This window comes from Trachurus japonicus, chromosome 23 (assembly GCF_045865225.1).
Source record: "Trachurus japonicus isolate A0001 chromosome 23, Traja_1.0".
Lineage (NCBI taxonomy): Eukaryota > Metazoa > Chordata > Actinopteri > Carangiformes > Carangidae > Trachurus > Trachurus japonicus.
The window spans coordinates 1,372,053-1,398,369 of record NC_140929.1 but is presented as its reverse complement, the minus strand read 5'-3'; the positions used below and the strand labels follow the sequence as shown (position 1 = coordinate 1,398,369).

General features: G+C 41.2%; 1 protein-coding gene across 1 annotated transcript in view; it reads left to right on the top strand.

Moving 5' to 3' along the window:
* Nucleotides 1-24,886, top strand: part of xpot (exportin, tRNA (nuclear export receptor for tRNAs)) — a 38,397-nt gene extending 13,511 nt beyond the window's left edge. The window contains exons 8-25 of the mRNA XM_085768734.1: nucleotides 659-827; nucleotides 2,790-3,026; nucleotides 5,340-5,378; nucleotides 5,501-5,563; nucleotides 7,009-7,133; nucleotides 7,259-7,403; nucleotides 9,894-10,013; nucleotides 10,126-10,220; nucleotides 11,040-11,109; nucleotides 11,224-11,462; nucleotides 12,993-13,278; nucleotides 17,217-17,406; nucleotides 19,494-19,610; nucleotides 20,501-20,616; nucleotides 21,300-21,347; nucleotides 21,440-21,511; nucleotides 21,612-21,668; nucleotides 23,265-24,886. Coding sequence (XP_085624860.1) covers nucleotides 659-827; nucleotides 2,790-3,026; nucleotides 5,340-5,378; nucleotides 5,501-5,563; nucleotides 7,009-7,133; nucleotides 7,259-7,403; nucleotides 9,894-10,013; nucleotides 10,126-10,220; nucleotides 11,040-11,109; nucleotides 11,224-11,462; nucleotides 12,993-13,278; nucleotides 17,217-17,406; nucleotides 19,494-19,610; nucleotides 20,501-20,616; nucleotides 21,300-21,347; nucleotides 21,440-21,511; nucleotides 21,612-21,668; nucleotides 23,265-23,291 — 2,215 coding nt within the window. The 3' untranslated portion in view covers nucleotides 23,292-24,886. The remainder of the gene's footprint in view (nucleotides 1-658; nucleotides 828-2,789; nucleotides 3,027-5,339; nucleotides 5,379-5,500; nucleotides 5,564-7,008; nucleotides 7,134-7,258; nucleotides 7,404-9,893; nucleotides 10,014-10,125; nucleotides 10,221-11,039; nucleotides 11,110-11,223; nucleotides 11,463-12,992; nucleotides 13,279-17,216; nucleotides 17,407-19,493; nucleotides 19,611-20,500; nucleotides 20,617-21,299; nucleotides 21,348-21,439; nucleotides 21,512-21,611; nucleotides 21,669-23,264) is intronic.
* Nucleotides 24,887-26,317: the final 1,431 nt, after the last annotated feature.

The following is a 26,317-nucleotide window of genomic DNA, read 5'->3' as shown; positions in this document are numbered from 1 at the left end:
CACTGCATATCTCCAAAATCAGGCAGGTTTCCAGGATGCCAAGTAGCCGACTCATTTTAATGTAACAATTGCCGATGAGAACCGGTGTCAAAAAGGAAAAAAGGAAGAAAAAAAACAATCGATCACAGACTTCATGATCGATTACCATGGCAACGAACGAAGCTTCGAAGCTTCGATTTTTTGGGTCAGCCCTAGTTTTTACTATGCAATAACTAATTATATTAATTATATTTCTAATTTATTTTAGAATATATATTTTATTTATTATATTCAACATGCACATGAATGCCTATGCCTGCTACACCTCTTCAAAACTGCCACATCCCTTTTAATTCCAGTAGTTCATCCATCTGTTCAGCCACCTGTATTTGTATGTTGTAAGTTTATTACTCGTACATTTATATTGCTATTTGTATATGTACTGTTCTAATGTTTTCTGTTATCTATTTGTACGGCGGCCTTGAGTGCCTTGAAAGCCGCCAACAAATAAAATGTATTATATTATTATTATGCTTAGAAAACTGAGAAAAAGAAAACATTTGGTGTTTGTCAGCATCCCTCCTCCCTGTATCTGGTAAAAATCACATGTATATATCTATTTTAGAGCAAGTTAATGCAGCCCAGAGTGACAGTGTGTTTCCTGTGTGTGTGTGTGTAGGTTTGTGAACCTGCTGCTGAGTCAGATGTCGGTGGAGGAGCTGAGGGAAGAGGCCTGCGACTGTCTGTTTGAGATCATCAACAAGGGGATGGACCCTGTGGACAAAACCAAGCTGGTGGAGTCTCTGTGTCAGGTGCTGCAGTCTGCAGGCTTCTTCAACGTGGAGCAGGTGAAACACACACACACAAACACACTGCAGTAACACACTACACGCAAAAACATCATGCACTCATCAGTTTGGAGATTTGGGGCTGTTTTCTGTCAAGATAGTGGAAAGAAACTGTAGAAAATCCACATTAAGGTTTTTATTTTACTTCTTTTCATCAGTAGATTTCTCCTAAACTCACCAGGAGTTAGTCTGACCCATGTCATGTCAGGTGTCATTGTAAAGCTCTCTCTCTCTCCTGAACAATGATGCCATTTCCTTTGTATCATAGCAACAAATCATAAAAGTAGGATTTACATTAACAATCTCTGTAATTTTCCAGTCCAAGTCTTTAAAGGGCGTTTCCTCAGAAAGAGTTATTCAGACTCAGACTCCTCTCTAGAAATCTCCACTTCAGCAGCACTTCCAGACACCAAACCTTTCACTTTGATCCCTTTCTATATCCTGAAGGTTTTTACAGAGGGGATTGTTGATATATCATTCACAGCCTCATTTATACAACATTTTATTACTAAAAACATGGAGACATTAGATGTTTTAGGGCTGGTGACAGTATTTTCTCATTTACAGAGTGATAAAAAGAGATATCCACAATCCTCCTCTGTAAAAACTTCGGACTAAAACGGTTCCCACGAGTCCTGGAAAACCTGGAAAACTTGGAAAATGGTTGACCAATTTTCCTGTCATTGAAAACACGTAGAAAATGAGAAAAAAAAAGGCAAATATCCTGGAAAATTATTTATCACATCATGACATCAGTCCATTAAGGATTTCTTTTTCAAAGACTTTTAGTTGATGAGTGTTTCGCAGTATCGTCTCCTCTGCTGAGTGACAGATAGAGGAGCAGTAGCTGTTTTCAGTGGGGTTTAAAAACAAAAACATGTTTTTGCCTTGTTCTATGATAAATGTCAATCATCATTTCTTGGCATTTAAGAGATTATTTCATAGATGACTTAGAGCCATAGACTGCACATCTTTAAAGCAGACTTCTGGGAGTTAGAGAGGAGTAAACAAACTGGTTAAAGCAGAAGTAAGCGATATATTTGTGTTAATCTAAGTCTTAAATAGTTGCATCTTCCGACAGCAATCACTTCTATAGAGTGTTTGGACCGAAACACGGGTCTGTCAGTCACTCTGCTCTGAGCCCAGGAGAAAACTTTCCTTGTATCCTACAACCTTTATCCAATGAGGAGAGAGAACGGCATAAAGGGGCAGTCCTCTCTGTGTGTGCAGCCAAGGGATGCGCCTGAATGTGGTGACGTAGGGACGAGGACCAATAGATCCATGACGAGGGCGGGGGCTGCTAACTCCATCTGCTGACAAGACGTTATGGTGCGTTCAAGGCAACTCGTAACTGGTGTTTTTCCGACCTGTGAAGTCGTACCAGTTCGATCTGGTACGACTTCACGGGTCAGAAGTTACGAGTGGCCGTTATAGTGACTTTCACCGGTAAAACAGGTCGGAAAAACACGAGTGGGTTGCCTGGAACGCTACAAAGTCGTAAGTCGTGACTTGAAGCTGTAATTTACGCTTTCAAAAGCCGGCCTGGAACGCAGCATTAGCCAAAACGACCGGATCGCTGACTTCTGCTTTAAATGTACAAAATAAGGTGAAAAGAACACTCCTCCAAAGCATGAATGAAAATGAAAACAGAATCTTGAATCTTGAATCTAAGCTGCAGAAATGTCAATTAAACAGATGCATGTTTGCACTGATGAGATGAAAATACTGATTATTATTTAAAGCAGAACAAAGTAAAGGGTTATGATCTTCAGTTTGTGCAGCAGCAGCTTCTGCAGCTCGGTGCCGATGTGAGAGGAAATGGCTTCGTGTTGATCCTCCCTCTCTCCCTCCCTCCCTCCCCGAGGCCTGGAGTTTCACCGCCGTCGTCGTTTCCTGCTCCTCTCTCTGTTTGTTTTTCATTTCCTGCTTCCTGTCTCTCTCTCTCTCTCTCTCTCTCTGCAGGAGGAGGACGTGGACTTCCTGGCCAAGTTCTCTCGGCTGGTGAACGGGATGGGCCAGAGTCTGGTGCTGAGCTGGACCAAGCTGGCCAAGGCCGGCAACGTGAAGGACGCGGCCGACACGCTGCAGGCGCTGGAGGCCAAGGTGCCGCTGCTGCTGCAGCTGCTGGTGCACGAGGACGACGACATCTCCGCCAACATCGTGGGCTTCTGCTACGAGTACCTGCACGTGCTCAAACAGGTGAGGATGACGACACCACGCCTCGGTCGGGTGATGATAGGAATTATTTTTTTGTGCAATGTGCATTTGTTCGCCTTTTTTTACATACTACCCAGGGGGCAAAATCCCAGTTTTTTGAAAAACGGACACGGAGCGTTGTAAAAGGTTTGACAGCAGAAATGATCTGTAGGAACTTGAAGGATTAAAACCTGGGTGGACAACCCGGTCAACTAGCTGCTGGAAAGCTACAGGGGACAAAACCCCTTTCTGGGGTCATTTTGCTGGCGAAATGATGTAAATGCAAATATTTAGGTACTACAATGGCATAAATAGTCATACAACTATAAAATTTGGCAGAGAGTATCTTGACACATAGGGGGAGGCAGGAAAAAAAGATTCTGGGGTTTGTTGCAACTCGATTTTAAGATATCACCCTCAACATCCCAAAAAAGACCAAAAAAAGTACTGTTCGCCTGACAAATTCTCATAAAAATTCTTATTTTTCAGCACTTTATGGAGAATATCTATGCTTAACATGTATATAGAAAATTTCCTTAATTCATAAGCTTCCATTTGAGTCCCAGATAGCCTTTCTATCTCCACTTGCTGTGGCCAACGGTCTTCTCTATCTATCTGTTCACTTTGGGGAGACCAGAAATAGAATGGTTTCTGATCAGGCCAGTTAACATGGAGTTTTTCACAATAGGTGTTGCATTGTTTGGAGACAGCCTGTAGCTTTCCAGTAGCTAGTAGAAAGCCTATCTTGGACTCAAATGGAAGTTTATGAATTAAGGAAATTTTCTATATACATGTTAAGCATAGATATTCTCCATGAAGTGCTGAAAAATAAGAATTTTCATGAGAATTTGTCAGGCGAACAGTACTTTTTTTTTGGTCTTTTTTGGGATGTTGAGGGTGATATCTTAAAATCGAGCTGCAACAAACCCCAGAATCTTTTTTTCCTGCCTCCCCCTATGTGTCAAGATACTCTCTGCCAAATTTTATAGTTGTATGACTATTTATGCCATTGTAGTACCTAAATATTTGCATTTACATCATTTCTCCAGCAAAACGACCCCAGAAAGGGGTTTTGGCCCCTGTAGCTTTCCAGCAGCTAGTTGACCAGGTTGTCCACCCAGGTTTTAATCCTTCAAGTTCCTAGATATCATTTCTGCTGTCAAACCTTTTACAACGCTCCGTGTCCGTTTTTTTGCTTTGCCCCCTGGGTATACAGAGAGTCCAGGTTTTGAAAAGGGTTTACGTTCTTTAGACTTTATAATGGAGTATGTTAATTTAGGATAGGATAGGTTTTATTTGTCATTCTTATGCGTCACATAAAAACGAAATTATGTTTCACACATCCACCGTTCGAGATCAAGATCAGTGCATTAATTTCAACAATAAATAAGTAAAACATGTATAATTAAAAACAACATATAAAAGGAATGATCATAAATAAAAGAGAATAAAAGTTATCATTAGATAAACACTCTAAAAAATCTGTTAATTCACATTCTTTTGTTAAGGAGTCGTTTTATAGTCTCCCTCAGTGTTTGTGTGCAGATAAATGTTAAAATGTAGCAGTTTACCTCTATATCTGTCTATATCTCATTTTGTCAGAAAGGTTTCAGAAGCCTGTATTTTTAATACTCTTTTATTTTTGCCTATTTTTTTTGACGATTTTTATAAATGTATGCCGATTTTTATTTTAAAAAATTCTAAAAGGAAAAAAAAAAAATTCTAAAAAAAATTTTTTAATTGGTTTTTGAAAAGAAAATAATCTATAAAAACATTTTTTTTTTTTAGAATTAAAAAAAAAATTCTACTTTTTTTTTCTTTTTAAAAATCGATTTTTGAAAAGAAAAAAATAGATTTTTAATTTAATTGTTTCTTCGTATTTTTTGCCTTTATTTGTAACAAATTCAGTCTTTGATCACATGGGTGAGGTTTTCATATAAACCCTTTAGATTTTCATACCTCGCCTTCACACATTCCATCATAAAAACTAGGGGTGGGAGAAAAAACCGATTCACATAAATATTGCGATTTTTAAATCGATTTTTTTTTTTTTTTTTTTTTAAATATTGTGCAATGTGCATTTGTTCGCCTTTTTTCCATACAGAGAGTCCAGGTTTTGAAAAGGGTTTAAGTTCACTTTATAATGGAGTATGTTCATTTATAGGCTCCTACAGTATTTGTGTGCAGATAAATGTACTGTATGTACGAATCGGGAGAAAAGCGTATCGTGCCAGCCCTAATGATGATGAACTGTCGTCATGGCAACACAAACATCTGACCTCATGTGTGTTGTTGTTGTTGTTCTTGTGTTTGCAGCTTCCTCAGCTCACCGACCAGCAGAAGGCAAACATCGAGGTGAGTGTGTGTTTCACTGTGAGGCAGGAAACTGTGTGTGTGTTCAGCTGAGACACGTTAAAAACTCTTCCTCCTCCTCCTCCTCCTCCTCCTCCTCCTCCTCCTCCTCCTCTTCCTCTCAGGCCATCATGCTCGCCGTCATGAAGAAGCTGACGTACGACGACGAGTACAACTTTGAGAATGAGGTGAGTGTGACAATGTCATGTTTACTTGTATTCCTGAATACCGTCACTTTCCAAAAAAGATTATGTCAGAACTATAGAGGCAGATGAGCATCATTGTTAAATTTCATTAATGTCAATTTTATTAACGAAACATTGAATTATCCAATCCACTTTATTTATATAGCACATTTCCAAAACATTAAAGTTTATGTATAAGACAGAGAGCAAGACGTAAGAAAAACATAATGAGAATTAAAAATAAAGATAAAAAATAATTTAAAAAGAATAAAATGGAATAAATAAATAAGAAAGAGCCATAAAAGAGCTTACAGATAAAAAATACACGATGTAAGTCGCAAAAAACTGTATAAAATTTCTCATAGAGAATGAATAGGAGGAGGTCAAAAAACTAACATTTTTCGTACTGCCTACTGCTGTCACTACACTACACTTTCACCTAAAGACTCCATTTAAACTTTAAACAGTAGACACAAGTCTTGTGTATTGGCGTATTACTCCACGTTTTGATCGGTCGTATAGTTTTTGATCAATTCCTGATCAATGACCATGATCATTTTTGGAGAAATGATGAGATTATAATGGGTGTGTATTGCACGGAATGTTCGTGTCAGAGTGGGTGACATCATCGCTTAGAGTGGGAGAAGTTGTCTGAAATCTTCTGAGACTTTTATCTTTCTACACTCCTCCTGGACACAATTTACACTCTACACACATGATTTTTTCCAAAGTTGTAGACAAACTTGTTCTGTCTCTCACCATGTGCTCAAAATATCAGAGAGACTTACAGAATTTTAATTATCAGCCTCTGAGTGCGGCCACGTCTGTCTCTGCTCCTCATTGACTCCAATACAAAGATTTTCTGAGAGAAGCAGAACGGACCCCTGGTTTTAACTCACCAGTTTAAAACAGATATTTACTGTAGAAACACCAAATCACACCAAATCGTTCAGGAAGTCCTTACAGCGATGATGGTCTGTGTTTTGTTCTGATAGGAGTTACCGTTTTGTCACAGTAAGCCTAAATGTGAGACCAGTGCAGAGGCAGAAAATCACTCTTTTTCTCTCCACGTTTCTGTCTGCCTCAGCCTGGGGGGGCCCCTATCGTCATTGGCAACCACCTCAAGTTGCCGTGGTAACCTCTGAGCCTCAGGCCAGAGCTCGTTAAGGTTTATAAACAATCCACCTGGCGCTCGTTAACATGTTTATAAACACACACACTAAATCAGACTGGAGCCACTCCTTTAAAAAATCCTGGCGGAAACACTGGTGCTGTTTTATTTGTTTTTATTTATTTATTCTGTCTATTTATGGTTGTGTACATGGGCTGCTGGAACCTAGCATTTCCTTTGGGATTAATAAAGTTTATTGAATTAAATTAATAAAATCTATAACCCTGACATGAGTAGAGAGCAGGAGGCGCTAACGGAGCTGTGGTTGGTTGTCCAGGGCGAGGACGAGGCGATGTTCGTAGAGTACAGGAAGCAGCTGAAGATGCTGCTGGACCGACTGGCTCAGGTTTCTCCTGAGCTGCTGCTGCAGGCCGTCCGCAGAGTCTTCACCAACACCATGCAGTAAGATGACGACCAGCTGCAGACACATGGGGGGGGGCAGTAAGACCACGACCAGCTGCAGCTACACATGAGGGGGGGGGGTCAGGACTTTAACATAACCTGTGTTTCCCTCGGTGCTCCGTCAGGACGTGGCAGTCCGCGGCCTTCATGGAGGTGGAGGTGGCCATCCGGCTGCTCTACATGCTGGGTGAAGCTCTGCCGGCCTCGCACGGCGCCCACTTCTCTGGAGACACGGCCAAGACCAGCGCTCTGCAGGACATGATGAGGACGGTCAGTCACACCACTCCAGCTGCTCTGCCCTGCTAAGCCAGACCGCAGTAACTACGTGAAAATTCCAAATTGAGTTTTTTGTGAAATTGAACTTGTTTTATCTTTTGTAAAATTTTCTGCGGTCAATTTTGCTTAGTTTTAGAGATATGAGGTATGAAAATTTGCAGTAACTACAAAATAACTCTTGAAACTGAGCCAGTTTCAAGTTTGTTTCCCTGTACAAAATCACGCTCAATACTGAGCCAAATTAGTAAATGTGCAGTTACTGCACTCTGCCTCTTTTCCCCCTATACTTCAGCTGCAGTTACTGCGCTCTGTTACACACTGCAACAACATTGTAGTAACTGCACTTTGCCTCAGCATTACCTGTACATCTGTTTAAGGAAATCTGGCAGCAGAGCGCAGTATCTGCTTTTTAGGGGTCAAATGTAAAATATGTGGTCATATATTTAATTGCATGAATATTACTTCATGAAAACCTGTCAAATCTGTTTTTCACTTATCTACCTACAACACATTTGGAAGGCAAATCAAAAAACTTTAAAGCCATTTTTCTCAGTTTCACTGTTTGCGTAGTTACTGCGGTCTGGCTTAGTAGGGCAGTGTTGTCCTGTGTGTGTGTGTGTGTGTGTGTGAGGGATGTAACGATTAGATTAGATTAGACTTTTATTGTCATTGCACAAAGTACAACCAAGTTCACTGTGTCGTGCCTGACTAAAAAAACAAAACAAATCCACAGCACATGCATGAACACAGTCATTAGAGTCATTGTATAAAAACAACAACAACATAAAAGAGCACTGAATTAATGTTATTATCTGGGTGGATAATTATCATGATGGGTAATAACAGACAGAATCTATCTATCTATCTATCTATCTATCTATCTATCTATCTATCTATCTATCTATCTATCTATCTATCTATCTATCTATCTATCTATCTATCTATCTATCTATCTATCTATCTATCTATCTATCTATCTATCTATCTATCTATCCATCTATCCATCTATCTATCTATCTATCTATCTATCTATCTATCGATCGTTCTATCTATCTATCGTTCTATCTATCTATTTATCCATCTATCCATCTATCTATCTATCTATCCATCCATCTATCTATCTATCTATCTATCTATCTATCTATTTATCCATCTATCTATCTATCTATCTATCTATCTATCGATCGTTCTATCTATCTATCTATCGATCGTTCTATCTATCTATTTATCTATCCATCTATCTATCTATCTATCGATCGTTCTATCTATCTATCTATCTATCTATCTATTTATCCATCTATCTATCTATCTATCGATCGTTCTATCTATCTATCTATCTATCTATCTATCGATCGTTCTATCTATCTATCTATCTATCTATCTATCCATCTATCCATCTATCTATCTATCTATCGATCGTTCTATCTATCTATCTATCTATCTATCTATCTATCTATCTATCTATCTATCTATCTATCCATCTATCCATCTATCTATCTATCTATCTATCTATCTATCTATCTATCGATCGTTCTATCTATCTATCGTTCTATCTATCTATTTATCCATCTATCCATCTATCTATCTATCTATCCATCCATCTATCTATCTATCTATCTATCTATCTATCTATTTATCCATCTATCTATCTATCTATCTATCTATCTATCAATCGTTCTATCTATCTATCTATCGATCGTTCTATCTATCTATTTATCTATCCATCTATCTATCTATCTATCGATCGTTCTATCTATCTATCTATCTATCTATTTATCCATCTATCTATCTATCTATCGATCGTTCTATCTATCTATCTATCTATCTATCTATCGATCGTTCTATCTATCTATCTATCTATCTATCTATCCATCTATCCATCTATCTATCTATCTATCGATCGTTCTATCTATCTATTTATCCATCTATCCATCTATCTATCTATCTATCTATCGATCGTTCTATCTATCTATCTATCTATCTATCTATCTATCTATCTATCTATCTATTTATCCATCTATCCATCTATCTATCTATCTATCGATCGTTCTATCTATCTATCTATCTATCTATCTATCTATCTATCTATCTATTTATCCATCTATCTATCTATCTATCTATCTATCTATCTATCTATCTATCTATTTATCCATCTATCTATCTATCTATCTATCTATCTATCTATCTATCTATCTATCTATCTATCTATCTATCTATCTATCTATCTATCTATCTATCTATCTATCTATCTATCTATCTATCTATCTATCTATCAACTTGCACTGAAGAAATGCTTTTTTTCTGATAGAGAAACTTTGTTAAAAATATCGCAATTATTATCGATAACCGAGATAATTTGGTCACAGTAATCAAGATGTCAGACTCTCCGTATCGTTACATCTCTAGTGTGTCTGTGTGTGTGTGTGTGTGTGTGTATTATGTGTGTAATGTGTGTGTTGACGCCTCCTCTCTCTCTCTCCTCAGCTGGTCTCCTGTGGCGTCAGCAGCTACCAGCACAGCTCGGTGTCTCTGGAGTTCTTCGAGACCGTCGTCCGCTACGACAAGTTCTTCATCGTGGAGCCGCAGCACATTCCCAACGTCCTGGTGAGAGGAAATGATCAACACAACACAACTCAACTCAACACACACACACACACACACACAGTTTCCTCTGTTTTTGTGCGACGTCTTACCTCTGTGTTGTGTTCACGGTCAGATGGCGTTTCTGGACCAACGAGGACTGAGACACAACAGCCCGAAGGTCCGCAGCAGAGTGGCCTACCTCTTCTCCAGATTCATCAAGACTCTGCAGTGAGTGTTGGATTCATCCACCTACACAACCTCCCTTTGTTTCTCCTCTGGAGCTCTAGTGACAACAGGAGTATTAAATACAGAGGGGTTAACTCCATGTGCTTTACATAAAAACAAAACATTTAACAGTAAGAATTGGAAACGGGGGGGGGGGGGGGGACATGAAAACATACAATTTTTAAAAATTAAAATAAAACTCAAAATAGTAAAAATCTGAAACATTTAATATACAATTAAAAGCAAGAAAAGGGAATAAAAGAAAGGGCAGGAAAAAGAGAATTAAAATAAAAACTAGACTAAAATAGAGCATTAAGTATATTCATATTAATTTGTTTTAAAACAATTAAGATTAAGATTTAAAAGAGCTCAGCCATAAGCACATGGGAAAAAAAAAATGTTTTTAACCTGGATTTAAAAATGTTTACAGTTGGGACTGATTTCAGGTCGTGTCAGCCAATTTGAAGAGAGGAAGAGGCTCTGAGCCTCTCTTCTGATTGGCTGTTTTCTAAAGTGAGCAGATTTCAGAATAAAACACTCGGAGAAATCAAATCCTACAAGTTGTTGTTGGATGGTGAGTCCAGGTGGCGAGGGGGTGGGGCTTTGTTGTGACATCACAAAGTGACAGGAAGTCCTGACAGCTGGTTTTAAAGGTCCAGTCTGTAAGATGGGGGGGGGGAAGTGTTCAGATTCTTGATCGCAGCGCTCACTCAGCAAAGTGACGGTGGCTTCCGAGGACAAAACAAACATGTGTTGATGATCCATTCGCAAACTTGCAGGTTTATAACTCAAAAACTTAACTACCAACTCACTCTCTGACAGTAAACACCTGACCACCTTCATCGAGGACATCCTGACCCGGATCCAAGACCTGCTGGAACTGGCTCCTCCTGTAAGTCCTTCACGTCTTTACCCACAATCCTCAGCTTCCTGTCACTGTGTGATCAAATTAAATAAATAAAGAATGAAACTTTGACGTAACATCTTCTTCCTCTTGGTCCTTCAGGAGAACGGGTTCATGGCGCTGCTGACCAGCGACGACCAGCTCTTCATGTTCGAGACGGCCGGCGTGCTGATCGTGAACGGGGAGAGCCCGGTGGAGAGGAAGCAGGCGCTGATGAGGAGTCTTCTGGCGCCGCTGATGGACGCGTTCCGCCTGCTGCTCGCCAAGCTGGCGCACGAGACCGAGGACGAGAGGCAGACGGCGCTCGCCGACTGTCTGAGCCACGCCGTCGGCTTCGCCAGGTGAGGAAACCACGACTGTATTTTATTGCATTTTATCCTTCTTGTAAAGCACTTTGTGATTTTATCTATGAAAAGTGCTATATAAATTAAACTTACTTACTTCCTGTCTGGAAACATCTGCTCCACATTACATAAGTAATCTATTACAGTTGGTGACTGGTGGATAAGTAATCAGTTACTCAGGAGAAAAGGTTGTGACATCACAACACTCTGTAGGGGGCGTGGCCTGTCCTCCTCTTTGACCTTATTTAGATCGGTCGAGAGTGGAGGCGGCCATCTTTGTTTACAGTCTGTGATGTCACATCAACTGACCTCCTCCTCCTCTTCCTTGTTCTCCTCTTCTACCCTCCTCCTCTTCTTCTTCTTCCTTCCTCCTCCTCTTCCTCCCCCTTCTTCTCCTCCCTCTCTTCCTCTTTCTTCCTCCTCTTCCTTCCTCCTCTTCTTCTTCCTTCCCCCTCCTCTTCTTCCTTCTCCCTCCTCTTCCTCCCCCTACTTTTCTTCCTTTTCTTTCCTCCTCTTCCTCTTTCTTTCTCTTCCTCCTCCTCTTCTTCTTATTCCCTCCTCCTCTTCCTCTTCTACCCTCCTTCCTTCTTTTCTCTCCTCCTCTTACTCTCTTTTTCTTCCTCCTCCTCTTCTTCCCTCCTCCTTCTCCTCTTCTTTTCTTCCTCCTCTTCCCTCTTCTTCCCCCTCCTCTTCTTTCTTCCTCCTCCTCTCCTTTTCTTCCTCTTCTTCCCTCCTCTTCCTCCTCTTCTTCCTCTTTCTTCCTCTTCCTTACTCTTCCTCCTTCTCCTCTTCTTCCCTCCTCCTCTTTCTCTTCTTCTTCCTTCCTCCTCCTCCTATTCCTCCTCTTCTTCCCTCCTCCTCTTCTTCATTCTTCCTCCTCCTCCTCTTCCTCCTCGTCTTCTTTCCTCCTCTTCCTCCTCGTCTTCTTCCCTCCTCCTCTTCTTCCCCCTCCTCTCTCTTTCTCTTCCTTCCTCCTCTTCTTCGTCCTTCTCCCTCCTCTTCCTCCCCCTACTTTTCTTCCTTTTCTTTCCTCCTCTTCCTCTTTCTTTCTCTTCCTCCTCCTCTTCTTCTTCTTCCTCCTCCTTCGCCCCTTCCTCCCCCTCTTCTTCCTCCTCCTCTTCCTCTTCTTCCTCCTACTTCTCTTCCTTTTCTCTCCTCCTCCTCCTCCTTCTCTTTCCTCCTCCTCTTCTTCTTCCTTCCCCCTCCTCTTTCTTCCTTTTCTTCCCTCCTCTTACTCCCCTTATTTCTCTTACTTTTCTTTCTTCCTCCTTCTTCCTTCTCCTCCTCCTCTTCCTCTTTCTTCCTCCCCCTCTTTTTCCTCCTCCTCCTCTTCCTCTTTCTTCCTCCCCCTCTTTTTCCTCCTCCTCCTCTTCCTCTTTCTTTCTCCTCTTCTTCTTCCTCCTCCTTCTCCTCTTCCTCCTCCTCCTTTTCCTCCTCTTCTCCTCTTCCTCCCCCTTCTTCCCTCCTCCTCCCCCTCCTCTTCCTCTTCCTCTTCCTTCCCCACTTCCCCCCCCCCCCCCGCTGCAGTCGTACCAGCAAGGCGTTCAGCAACAAGACGACGGTGAAGCAGTGCGGCTGCACCGAGGTGTACAGAGACTGTCTGCAGACGTTCCTGCCGGCTCTGAGCTGTCCGGTGCAGCGCTCGGTGCTGCGCAGCTCCGTCCGCTCCTTCCTGCACCGGATGATCATCTGTCTGGAGGAGGAGGTGCTGCCCTTCGTCCCCGCCGCCTCCGAGCACATGCTGAAGGACTGCGAGGCCAAAGACCTGCAGGAGTTCATCCCGCTCATCAGCCAGATCACCGCCAAGTTCAAGGTACCGCCGGCATTGAATTCATTCATCTAAAAACAAGGCCTTAATTGGCATTAAAATGTCTTAAATCAATCAAAATCTTAAAAATGTTAACACATGATAAGTGGTATTTTATGGTTGTAATTAGTCTCAAATCTCAAAATAATTGGTAACATCCCGACATAGAGAAGTTACTGGCGGCCGTCAACGCTAAATCTCTCACCGCCACCAGCTCCAGAGTCAGTGTTTTTTTTTTTTTTATGCATTTATTTTGAAAGGACAGCTGGAAAGAGACACAATCCAATGTTCATGTAGCAGTCACTTTACCACGGATCACAGAGGAAAGTGGGTACAATTGTCCCTAACCCTATGTAATTGATGTGGTGTTTTTTTTTCTTTTTTCTGCATTTGTGTTTATTATGAAGTCAGTCTTAAATTTCATTTCAAGTGGCTTTAAAAAAGTCTTAAAAAGTCTTAAATTTAACTTGGCTTAAGCTGTAGGAACCCTGACTTAGGGTTGTGCCAAAAAATCGATTCACGCAATTCTCATTTAATACGATTCAGAATCGATATAAAATGTCCCAAAATCGATTAAAAAAAAATAAAACAATGAAACAAATCTGCTGCTGTCAGCCTCCGTTTCCTTAGAATTTAAAAGGCAGCGTGTTTAAAGGAGAATTCCGGTCATTTTTTCCCCCTAACTCGTTGTCCTGATGGTCACCCAGTGTTGGTTGGAGCAAAAAACGCGACTAAAATTGATGCAGGCAAACCAGAGTTACCATGGCTACCTGGCGCTAGGGATAGCAACAACGCTAACCCATGGGGCAGAGTCCTGCATCGGGTCGGATCCCCGCGGGTATCCGACGGGTACCCCGCAAAAACGGTGTTCAACGGGTGGATAAGCTGTCTTGTGAAAATTCACGGGTCGGGCACGGGCGGAACTCAAATGAACGCGGGTGGGTAGCGGGTGTATGTGTCGGCCTACAGAGAAAAACTCACGCGCAGCTGCACGAACCAGCGTAGCAAATCATTTTTTTTTATCACTCACGGCAACAACAGAGCAGCATCTTGATGTAAATAAACGATCTTTGGCCGCTCGTGTGACCGCTCACAGCTTTCCCTGGAGTTTAGCCTGTCATGGCTTGACTGCTCGGCTTCTGGGTAAAAGCTACAAACACACCGATGGGATCAGTGTAAAGTCTGAAGTGTCCTGCTTTCATTAAAAAAAGAATTACGTTGCTATCATTCTCCGTTCCGGAAATAGCCGCGAAAGAGTACGGCTCCCCCCTCTCTCTTTTCTTTTCTTTTTTCTAAAGAGTACGGCTGTACCTCCGTTATCGCCGGTGAAGACGGCGATCTCACGGGCAGCGGGTCTTAATATTGACGGGCGGGTCGGATCCGGGTTGTATTCAGAAATAATCACGGGTGACGGGTCGGGACACGGGCTTAAAAACCAACGGGGCAGGCGGGCGCGGGTTTCCAAAATTGGACCCGTGCAGGACTCTGCCATGGGGGCAGTTCTTTCAACCACAATAAACACTCAGAAAACAATCAGATATCTCTGGTACATGACTGGAATCCTTAGAGACACCACTGAACTCATATAGTGGAGAGTAGAAACAGTAGACACAGCCACAGAAACTAACACTTTGTCCTTGTTGTGATGATTTCTTTACTAAAATAAACGGTCAGAGACATCACCACTGCACTGCTCCACCGTTTATTTTAGTAAAGAAATCATCACAACAAGGACAAAGTGTTAGTTTCTCTCTGTGATGGGATAGTAATGTCTTTCTGGGATGTTTCAGAGTTGGGCTATCTGAGGTGAGTGGCTACATGCAAAAACACAAAGTTTCTACTGTTTCTACTCTCCACTATATGAGTTCAGTGGTGTCTCTAAGGATTCCAGTCATGTACCAGAGATATCTGATTGTTTTCTGACTGTTTGTTGTGGTTGAAAGAATTGCCCCCATAGGTTAGCGTTGTCGCTATCCCTAGCACCAGGTAGCCATGGTAACTCCGGTTTGCCTGCATCAATTTTAGTCAATGTCAATTTATTTAGTCGCGTTTTTTGCATCAGGACAACGATTTAGGGGTCAAAAATGACCAGAATTCTCCTTTAACTGCACTATTTTTATTAATAAAGAGGCACTTTTCATTTTGTTACTTAAAGCAGATATCAGTGGCACGGCCGTTTCGGCTAATGCTGCGTTCAAGGCAGGCTTTTGAAACCGTAAGTTACAGCTTCAAGTCACAACTACGACTTGGTAGCGTTCCAGGTAACCCGTAGCTCGTGTTTTTACCGTCCTGTTGTCTGTGAAAGTTCCCTATAACGGCCACTCGTAACTTCCGACCCGTGAACTCGTACCAGATCGAACTGGTATGACTTCACAGGAAGGAAAAACACAAAGTACGAGTTTCCTTGAACGCACCATGAGTTAGCAGCCCCCGCCCTTGTCAGGCATCAATTGGTCCTCGTGCTACGTCACCACATTCACGCGCATCCCTTGGCTGCACACACAGCCCTTCATGCCGTTCTCTCCCCTCATTGGATAACACTTGTATCCCACAAGGAAAATTTTCTCCTCGGGTTACAGCAGAGCAGAGTGACGGAGAGACTCGTGTTTAGGCTGAAATACTTCATGTAAGTGATTGCTGACGGAAAATAGGACTATTTAGGACTTATATTAACAAAAACATTCCACTGATATCTGCTTTAAAGGACAATTCCAGGCGAATTCAACTCGGGGGTGTATTTTCATATCATTTTAGGTCTAAAAGAAGGAATCTGAAGATTTTCAGTTTAATATCTCCTGTTTTGCGGTAGTTGCATCTGTCCCTGCATCGCCACGGCAGCAATGAATGGGAGTGGATGTAAGTTCTGCTGTTTAGGCTGTTTCCAGCCCTCAAAGCCGCAATTTTTTTCCACAGACAGCGTCAGATGGAGACTCAAACATGCACTGAGAAGTTTATTTACTTCAACAAGCCGACATGTTTGTAAAACTAGATCTAATTCAAAGTCTCCCGGAGTCTCGCGCGAGACCGATGTTGCCGTGCTCGGTGTGTTCAGGCGCAGTAGGAGCTACCGCTTGTGTCATAAACACAGGAATATCAACTCTTTACTTGCTTGAAGTGTACATTTTTTTTCCACAGACAGCGTCAGGTGGCTACTCAAACATGCGCCGAGAAGTTTTTTTTACTTGAAGCAAGTAAAGAGTTGATTCCTGTGTTTATGACACAAACGGTAGCTCCTACTGCTCCTGAACACACCGAGCACGGCAACTGGGTCTCGCGCGAGACTCTGGGAGACTTTGAATTAGATCTAGTTTTACAAACATGTCGGCTTGCTTGAAGTAAATAAACTTCTGGGTGCATGTTTGAGTCTCCATCTGACGCTGTCTGTGGCTTTGAGGGATGGAAACAGCCTAAACAGCAGAACTTACATCCACTCCCATTCATTGCTGCCATGGCGATGCGCGGACAGACACAACTACCGCAAAACAGGAGCGATTAAACTGAAAATCTTCAGATTCCTTCTTTTAGACCTAAAATTATATGAAAATACACCCCTGAGTTGAATTCGCCTGGAATTGTCCTTTGTATGCAACAGTTTCAACAATTCCATCTAAGCGTGGATAAATATTTAAAACTCAATAAATGTTTAAAAAAGAACCTTTAGTCATTCTGTTTTGTAGCAGACTGGAGTAGATCATGAGGATCCTTTCACACCGACAGACTGAAGCAGAAATCATTAGGAATCAAATCGTTTTCAATCGAAAATCCATTTTGAATCGAATCGTAGCCCCAAAACTCAGACTCTAATCTAATCTTGAGATAGTAAAAGATTCCCAGCCCTACCGCCGACAAACCACCGCCACCTCTGCTACAGGTCATCATCACCGACCACCACCAGGGTGACTAACATCTTCTCTCTCTCTCTCTTTCTCCCGTTGCCATGGCAGCGTCAGGTGTCCCCCTTCCTGCAGCAGGTGTTCATGCCGCTGGTCGTCGCCATCTTCGAGGTTCTGGCGCGTCCGGCCGAGGACAACGACCAGGCGGCGGCGCTGGAGAAGCAGATGCTGAGGAGGAGCTACTTCTGCTTCATCCAGACGGTGACGGGCAGCGGCATGAACGAGGTCATGGCCAATCAGGGTGAGTGGTGACGTCACACCAACACATGCTCTTTAAAAGGGCCGAGTCATGTGATTAGGGCTGAAACGAGTAATTCAAATAATTTGTGACCCGTTCCATCAAAATGAGTCGGAAGTCGCAACGTTCTATTTTTAGATAATCAGCTGATAACGTGGAAAACCCATAGAAAATCAAAAAAAAATTTTTACCCTAATTTCAAAGCAATGACATTCAAAAACAATCTCCCAAAGTTTCACAGTCCAGATAATTGAGAAAAGGCACGAAAATGATGATTAAAGTTGACCTGCAACTTAAACCCTCTGAAAATGAGCGTTGCTTCGGTGCAAAACATGAAATATCTCCTGAACCGTTCATGATAGAGACGAGCTGTAAACTGCATCTGAATCGCGGGATTCTCCGCTTTCCGGCGGTCATTGAATGGTGCCTCTATGGCGAGAAGGGACGGGTACAGAAACAGATGCTAAACCCAGTAGCATCGACGCTAACAGAGCGTAGCATCGATGCTAACAGAGTGTAGCATCGATGCTAACCCGAACGTACACGCTTGCACATGTTTTACAAAATGTCAACAAAACATGACAACTTTTGAACCGTTCATGATAGAGACGAGCTGTAAAAAACATCTGAATTGTGAGATTCTCTGCTTTCCGAGGGTCATTGAATGGTGCATCTATGACAACAAGGGACCGTATAGGGTGCGTGTAATCACGTGGTACAGGAACAGATGCCAGAGTCACTGGCAAAAACTTTAACTGCTATTTTCTCAGGTTTTAGAACAGAATAAGAGAGTGAAAGATCGTAATTCAAATGGCCACATCTTGAAAACCATTAAATGTATGACTCTGACTAGGGTATCATTTTAAAGCTTATTTTCTAATCTTTCCATTGATACCAAAATCTCAACTTTGAAATTTGGGTCACTGTGACTCATTTTGATGGATCGGGTCACATTTGATTACAAAAAATGACATAACTTTTCCTAAATCGAAGCATTTTTAAATTAATTAATTACACTCAACGATATACGGCGGCATTCACCTCTTTTGTTTCACGTGGACTTTTATCACTGACACACGGCGTTGTCAGAGTTCTTGGGAGCGATCTGAGAAAAGACAGAAAATAAGGAGAGAGACGAGATCAAAGGTGCGTTCAGTCCAGTTCAGTTTAGTTTGATACCGTATCACTCGTCCTCAGTGATGCAGCAGTGAAACCGAAAGCTCTAAGGCAACGTAACGACAGGAAACATGTGCATTTCATGTGTTTGCTAATCGAGATAAAGACTTCTGAGATTGTACAGTGATTAGTTATTTATAACGAGTCGATAAGAATGCGAGTCGAGTGTTTAATTGAATTTAATTGAATTTAATTTAATTTATTGGTTTATTTGAGAGGGACAGCGCAACACTAATCAACAGAAAAACAACTGCAAGTGAGTCAGAGTTAGCCAGTAAGGCTAGTTTTCTTCTCTTGTCCCTGGCCAGATGTTACAGGCAACCTAAAAAACAATTAAGCAATGCATTAAAATACAGCTGAAATTACACATCAATTTACCTAAAATCTGATACTAACAAATAGGACATGTACATAACAGAAGGCAGAAGACACATAGCAACACTGGCATGCAGACATAACATGCAGACAGAAAAAGAAAGGTAGATTACATATTATATAGTAATCAGTAGTAAGTGTTGAGCTGGTTATGACTTGACTGACATGAGCTCAAGGAAACAAAGTAAAACGCTGCTGAGTTCATTTTATTAGTCGTTACAGAAGCGATTTGACCTAAAAACACAAGAACATCCTTCTTTTAGACAGACATCTTACTCTCTCTCACACACACACCACTGATGGCATCAAAATATCAGGTGGTTCATTAGAGTAGAGATGCACAAATGTTAGACAGATATTATATTTAGTAAGCATATCAGTACATCACAATTTGCAAACACGTCCTTTTAATATAGCAATTTAATACGGCAAAACACCACAGTTGATTACTCGATTAATCAATGAAATAATCGATTACATAAATAATTGATAGCTGCAGCTCTACATATGATTAACGTGGAGGTTTTTGTTTTTGCCAGGAGCTGAAAACATCGAGCGCGTGGTCTTCACCATCATCCAGGGAGCGGTGGACTTCCCCGACCCCATCGCCCAGAAGACCTGCTTCATCATCCTGGCCAAGCTGGTGGAGCTGTGGGGTCAGTGTCCACTTCCTGTCCACTTCCTGTCCAGTGTCCACTTCCTGTTCACTTCCTGTCCTTGTCAGTGCCCGATCGGTACCCGGAACACGATCCGTTCCAGACGCTTCTGCACATGCGCACTTCCCCCCTTCTTTAAGTTTACGGCGACACGGCGGATATGGATGAAAACAGAGACGTTGTTTGAGGAAAAACACAAGCACATCGCAACGAATTCCCCTCTGTTCTATTTCTGATTAAATTAAATGTAATGTGACCGATCAGTTAATTGTAAAACATTTATTTATTGGTGTAAATGTGGTGATTTCTGCTCCTGAAGCTTCACTTTTCATTTACACAAACTAATCAATGAGACCATAAATTAATCTGCTCCTTTCTCCACCGGCATGACGACGTCTGGCTGACCGGTCGATCACAGGTTCGATCCCCTCAGCCGGCCGCTGCTGCCTCTGAGATGAGCCGAGCAGCGAGCTAACGTTAGCTCCCAGGTAGCTGCTCCCTGTAGCTCTGCACTTCTCCCAAAACCTCGGAGCAAACTTCCAAACAGACGTCAGTTGGATAAACTGACCACAGATCAGGACTCTAAACTGTGACTTTCTCGCATGAAAAAATATTTAATGTTAATAAAGTGACGTTTTAACAGCGCTAGGCTACGGCGACTTTTAGCTGCTCTACTGCTAGGCTAGCAGTTAGCATAGCTTTGAAGCTAATGCCGTAAAACGGCGCATGCGCAGAAGCGTCTGGAACGGATCGTGTTCCGGGTACGGATCGGGCACTGACAGTCCTCTTCCTCTCCACTTCCTGTTCCTCTTCCTCTCCACTTCCTGTCCACTTCCTCTCCACTTGTTGTCGTGGTTACTCGTGTCCTGACGTCTCGTGTCTCTCTGCAGGAGGTAAAGACGGGATGGTCGGTTTCCCCGACTTCATCTACAAACACATCGTCCCGGCCTGTTTCCTGGCTCCGCTCAAACCGACCTTCGACCTCTCAGACGCTCAGACGGTGCTGGTGAGTCTCTGCTCTCTTCTATCATTTAGAAGAATATAAACTGTTTTTATGATGAGTTTCAGTGCTCGATACGATTTCGATTTTCCATGAGTCTCGATAAATCGATATTAAAAAAACAAAGCAAAAAACACAAACAGAACCCATGTTCTTCTAAATTCAAAACTGTTTCACATCAAACTTTCTTGTTTTTAAGCTTCACTGTGATTCAACTGCAGCAACAGGATGTTAAGAAGAAGTGTTTTTTTTTTTTTATTATTCATTTATTCTGCACAAACACATCATTTAGAATAATATAAACAGTTTTTATCAGGGCTGGGACGATATGCTTTTCTCCCGATTCGATTCTTCTACGATTTTTTTGGATGGCGATTCGATTTAAATTGCGATTCTACTCGAGATATTGCCGATTTTCTCGATTTTTAGTCTGAATTTTTAACATTTATCTGCACACAAATACTGTAGGAGCCTATAAATTAACATATAACTCCATTATAAAGTGAACTTAAACCCTTTTCAAAACCTGTACCCTCTGGATGTAAAAACGGCTAACAAATGCACATTGCACAATATTTCAAAAAATTCCCAAAAGAAAAAATTTTTTGATTGAGTTTGTTGCAAATAAAAGGCAAAAGATAAGAAGAAACAATTAAATTAAAACAAAATCTGTGTGTGTGTGTGTTCAGACGCTGTCGGAAGTCGCCGTCACGCTGAAGATGATTCATCTCAAACGGGTAAAAACAGATTTAACGAACGTTTTCTTCAGTTTGTTGGTTGTTTCTTGTTCTTTTAACTCTCTGATGGTCTGGATGTTTTTCCTCTCCAGGGGCCGGAGTTCATCCAGTTCCTGCAGCAGGAGTATCTGCCCTCCCTCCAGGTGGCGCCGGAGATCTCACAGGTGAGAATCGGCCTCTGGCTCCGCCCACAGTGACATCATCATCATCATAACGAGACAATCAGCTTTAATGTAAAGAGTCAAAACCTTGTGTGTTCACCAGGAGCTGTGTCAGGTGCTTCAGCAGCCGGACGTCAAAGTGCTGAAAAACTACATCAAGGTAAAGTTTCTGTGACTGATGAATAATTAATGAGCAGTTTATAAGTTCTAGTAATTTATTAATGAGCTTGTAAAAATGTCCTAAATGAGGTCGTTTCCTGTAAACTCTGGACTATCTCCCTTCAGGACACTGATGCCGCTAACGGGACCAGATCGGTCAAAACGGAGGGTTCAAGCAAAGACGCTTTATTTTGGTTCAAGCTAGCTACATCGAGGGTAGGTTAGCTTCCTATTTCAAAGTAAAAGCACAAAGTCTATCGTCTATCTATTCTATCGAGAAAGTAGCCGTACACACAGAAAACCATGACGATAGAATTTGTGCTTTTACTTTGAAATAGGAAGCTAACCTACCCTCGATGTAGCTAGCTCGAACCAAAATAAAGCGTCTTTGCTTGAACCCTCCGTTTTGACCGATCTCGTCCCGTTAGCGGCATTTGACCGCTCAAGATGCCTTACCGGAGAGTTTTGTAGCTCTGAGACGAAGATCGGCCGCCGGTTTCCCTTTAGAGTTGCTGAAGAGTTTCTCTGATGACTTTAGGTGGAGGCAGGCTAACACTACCCATACACTTCCAGTGTTTGAGCTAAGCTAATTAGCGACTTTAGGAGGAGGCAGGCTAACACTACCCATACACTTCCAGTGTTTGAGCTAAGCTAATTAGCGACTTTAGGTGGAGGCAGGCTAACACTACCCATACACTTCCAGTGTTTGAGCTAAGCTAATTAGCGACTTTAGGTGGAGGCAGGCTAACACTACCCATACACTTCCAGTGTTTGAGCTAAGCTAATTAGCGACTTTAGGAGGAGGCAGGCTAACACTACCCATACACTTCCAGTGTTTGAGCTAAGCTAATTAGCGACTTTAGGTGGAGGCAGGCTAACACTACCCATACACTTCCAGTGTTTGAGCTAAGCTAATTAGCGACTTTAGGTGGAGGCAGGCTAACACTACCTATACACTTCCAGTGTTTGAGCTAAGCTAATTAGCAGCTTTAGGTGGAGGCAGGCTAACACTACCTATACACTTCCAGTGTTTGAGCTAAGCTAATTAGCGACTTTAGGTAGGAGGCAGGCTAACACTACCCATACACTTCAAGTGTTTGAGCTAAGCTAATTAGCGACTTTAGGTGGAGGCAGGCTAACACTACCCATACACTTCAAGTGTTTGAGCTAAGCTAATTAGGGACTTTAGGTGGAGGCAGGCTAACACTACCCATACACTTCCAGCGTTTGAGCTAAGCTAATTAGCGACTTTAGGTAGGAGGCAGGCTAACACTACCCATACACTTCCAGTGTTTGAGCTAAGCTAATTACGGTGATACGGCTCTATCTCCCTTGTTACTGCACGCACAGTGGAAAGGATGGTGTCTATCTGCTGGTCATGGACTCGGGAGTGAGGCAAGACACGAAAAAAAAAATTTGGCGTATCCCTAATGCACATAATGCACAACTATTTACTCAAATATCTAAAATTATTTGATTTTTTTTACAGAGAAATCTGGAAATTAGGCTCTGGAAAAAGTATGGAATTTGGAAATTTGAGATGTGTATGAACTCTGATTGACGGCTGCTCTCTCTCTCCTCTCCTCTCTCTCCTCAGGCGTTCTTCCAGCGAGCGAGGCTGTAGGAAGAGAAACTGGAAGTTGAGGAAGTTGACGACTCTTCACAGGAAGTGACACAACAACATCAACCACCACAACAACACCACAACAACACCACAACAACACAAGGAACTTATAGCGTATAGGAGCTAACTGCTTTGCACTTAACGAGTATAAACGCGTAACGAAGAAGCCGCGGTCGCCGTGACGATGACAGAAGGTCGGTGGAACGGACACGGACACAAGCCCCTCCCCCTTCCTCCTCTTCCTCCTGCTGCTGTTGCCGTGACGACGAGCTGACCCACGAGGACTGGCGACGTGAAGCTCGACGGACGGACGGATGGACGCCGTTATCGGACGTTGTTGTTGCTAGGTGACGACGAGTCGATTCGGGAGGAGAATCAGAGCTTCACTCCAACATTTATTTCACCGCTGTCGGTTTATTTTGATTTGTTAGTTTTATTATTTTGAAGGTTTTGCCGCCAACGGAGCGACGGAGACTAAAAAAAAAAGGGCTGAACTGCATCGTTTTTTAATTTAAACGTGGCATTGATTCTTTTTTTTTCTTGATTTTTTGAAGTTTGAAGTGAAACATTGACGAGTTGACGAGCAGCCGCCGCCGCCTTCACTCGCTCCACGGACGATTTGTCTTCGCTGGAAAAAAACACGACACACGAACGATTCTTTTGGCTTTTTTTTTTTTTTTTTTTTTTTTTATTTCAGATGGAAATGAACATAAACGGAGGAACAAAGTGTAAATAAGAGAATAAGTTGTTAAAATGTAAATAATGTTCCTAGGTTTAGTTTCTTTTTCTTTTTTTTTAATCTTCATTCCCATCTGGAAACGAAACGTGGAGCTCGTTTGTGCCAGAAAATTGAGAAAAAACTACAAAAAACACACATGAATTAAAAATTAAGAATGATAAAAAATAAAATTGTTGCTGTGAGTATTTTTTTGAAACAGTTCAATCGCATAAAAGTGTCATTTTATTTTTATTTATCATATTTTCAATTTGTTTGGTTTTGATGGTTCAGTATTAAAAATATGAAGATTTTAATTTTATGTATTTTGAAAAAGTCATAATTTTCCATTACTTTCTACATTTATTCTTAATTTTGTGACGTGTTTTCACAGCTTTTAAATCCCTGAGCCAAATTTTGAATACGTTTTTGAATTAATAATTCTTTTAATTCTGATGTTTCTGTAAATTTCAGAATTATTTACTAAAAACTTTTATTTTTTCTCGTTCTTAATATTGTGTTTTTTGGTTTTTTCTTTCCTTTTCTTGGCACTAATGAGCTTCCGTAGACTCATAGGACTCGTGTACAGACGCAGAGCGGTGGATTTTATATCAAAGCAATTGTGACAATTCAGGACGATTGGTTGATTGATTATGCAACACTGTGAGGGAGGGGGCGGAGGAAATTTAAACCAATCAGAGATGAAATTGTACAAAAAACCTTCTTCTTTGACCTTGTACAGAAGCCCCCCCACCCCCCTCCATCAGTTTGTGCAGTTTCTCTTCATTCTGGTTTAATTTGCCTTCAGTTTTATTATTTTCTTTCATATTTTCCCAGTCAAAGTGCCTGAATGTTGCTTTTCAGTGCGAAACAGTAGAAATAAACCAGTTTAAAACTAGAATCTGGTTTTTATTCTACTTTTTTTTTCTTTTTCTTAAAGTCAACATATCCCATAAAATGATTCAAAACAACTTTTTATTTCTTTTGCTCCAATAAAAAAAAAAATACACAAAGCTCAGATATTTAATTTCTTTTGGGACTATTTTCTGAGGCGGATTAACATACATTTAGATTTAAAAACTTTTATTTGGGATTTGTTGAATTAACTGCTTTTTTTTTTTTTTTCATTTAATTTTTATATTTTGGTTTAAATAAATGAAACATTTTCTCTGGAGATTAAATCCAGTTCAAACCAAATCACAGGAAACTTGAATGAATTTTTTTAAAGGAATAATTATGGAGGTCTAATTGTCTAATTGTTGAAGCGTTACCATGACAACTTATGGAGGCAACAGATAACGAGGCGTCGGTGTGAATCTGATTTTTTTTTCTTCTGTAAATAAAAAAAATATCGGACTGTAGTTTTAAATCTGTTTGTTTTTAAATAGTTTTTCAGGATTTAAAGGAGCAAAACTAAAAAAGTTGTTTTTAACAAAGTGTTTAAAGTTTTTTTTTCATGGTGCTTTTTCTTTTATTTTGAAGGAACAGTTCATCACTGGGGGAAATCTGCTTTTCTGAATTGAATTTGAGTTCTTTTTCTCTCTTTTTTTTTTCCATTTCATGTGTAGACGTCTTGAAGTTTATGAACCAGTTTGTTTTAAAGACCCAGTGTCCCAAAGAAAGAACTAAACCCGGTGAATTTTCCCACAATCCTCAGCGGTTTCACCTGTTCCAACACTAAACACACGACGTTCCTGCACGTAACTCACCTGTAGTTGTTGTGAACCAGTCGACACCTCATAGCCCCTCCCCCTCCGATGCTTTAGCCCCGCCCACTACGTCACCATTCAGGAAGCTGCTGCCGCCTCTTCTCCTCCTCTGAGGTTTTAATCACATCTTCTTGTCTGAGAGAGAAAAAACTTTGCCAAATGAACGAGTTTGTTCATCGACGGTGAAAAGAGAAAAGTGCTGATTGATCTTTTTGATATTGGTGAAGAAGCTTCTGTTGGAACCAATAAAGTGTTTTACTCATCGACAACAAACGTCCCATGATCCTCTCTGCTTCACTCTCTTCACAAGTCTTTATTTATTCACTATTTAGGCTAGATTTCAAAATAAAAGTTCAGATTTATTCTTTTAAACTGAAACACTGAATCATTTCCGGTCACTTCTACTTTACTTTCTCGCATGAAAAAATATCAAAACTTAATAAAGTCATCAAGTCTGTCTGTCTATCTATCTATCATTTCTTTCTATCTCTATCTGTCTGTCTGTCTGTCTGTCTGTCTATCTATCTATCTATCTATCTATCTATCTATCTATCTATCTATCTATCTATCTATCTATCTATCTATCTATCTATCTATCTATC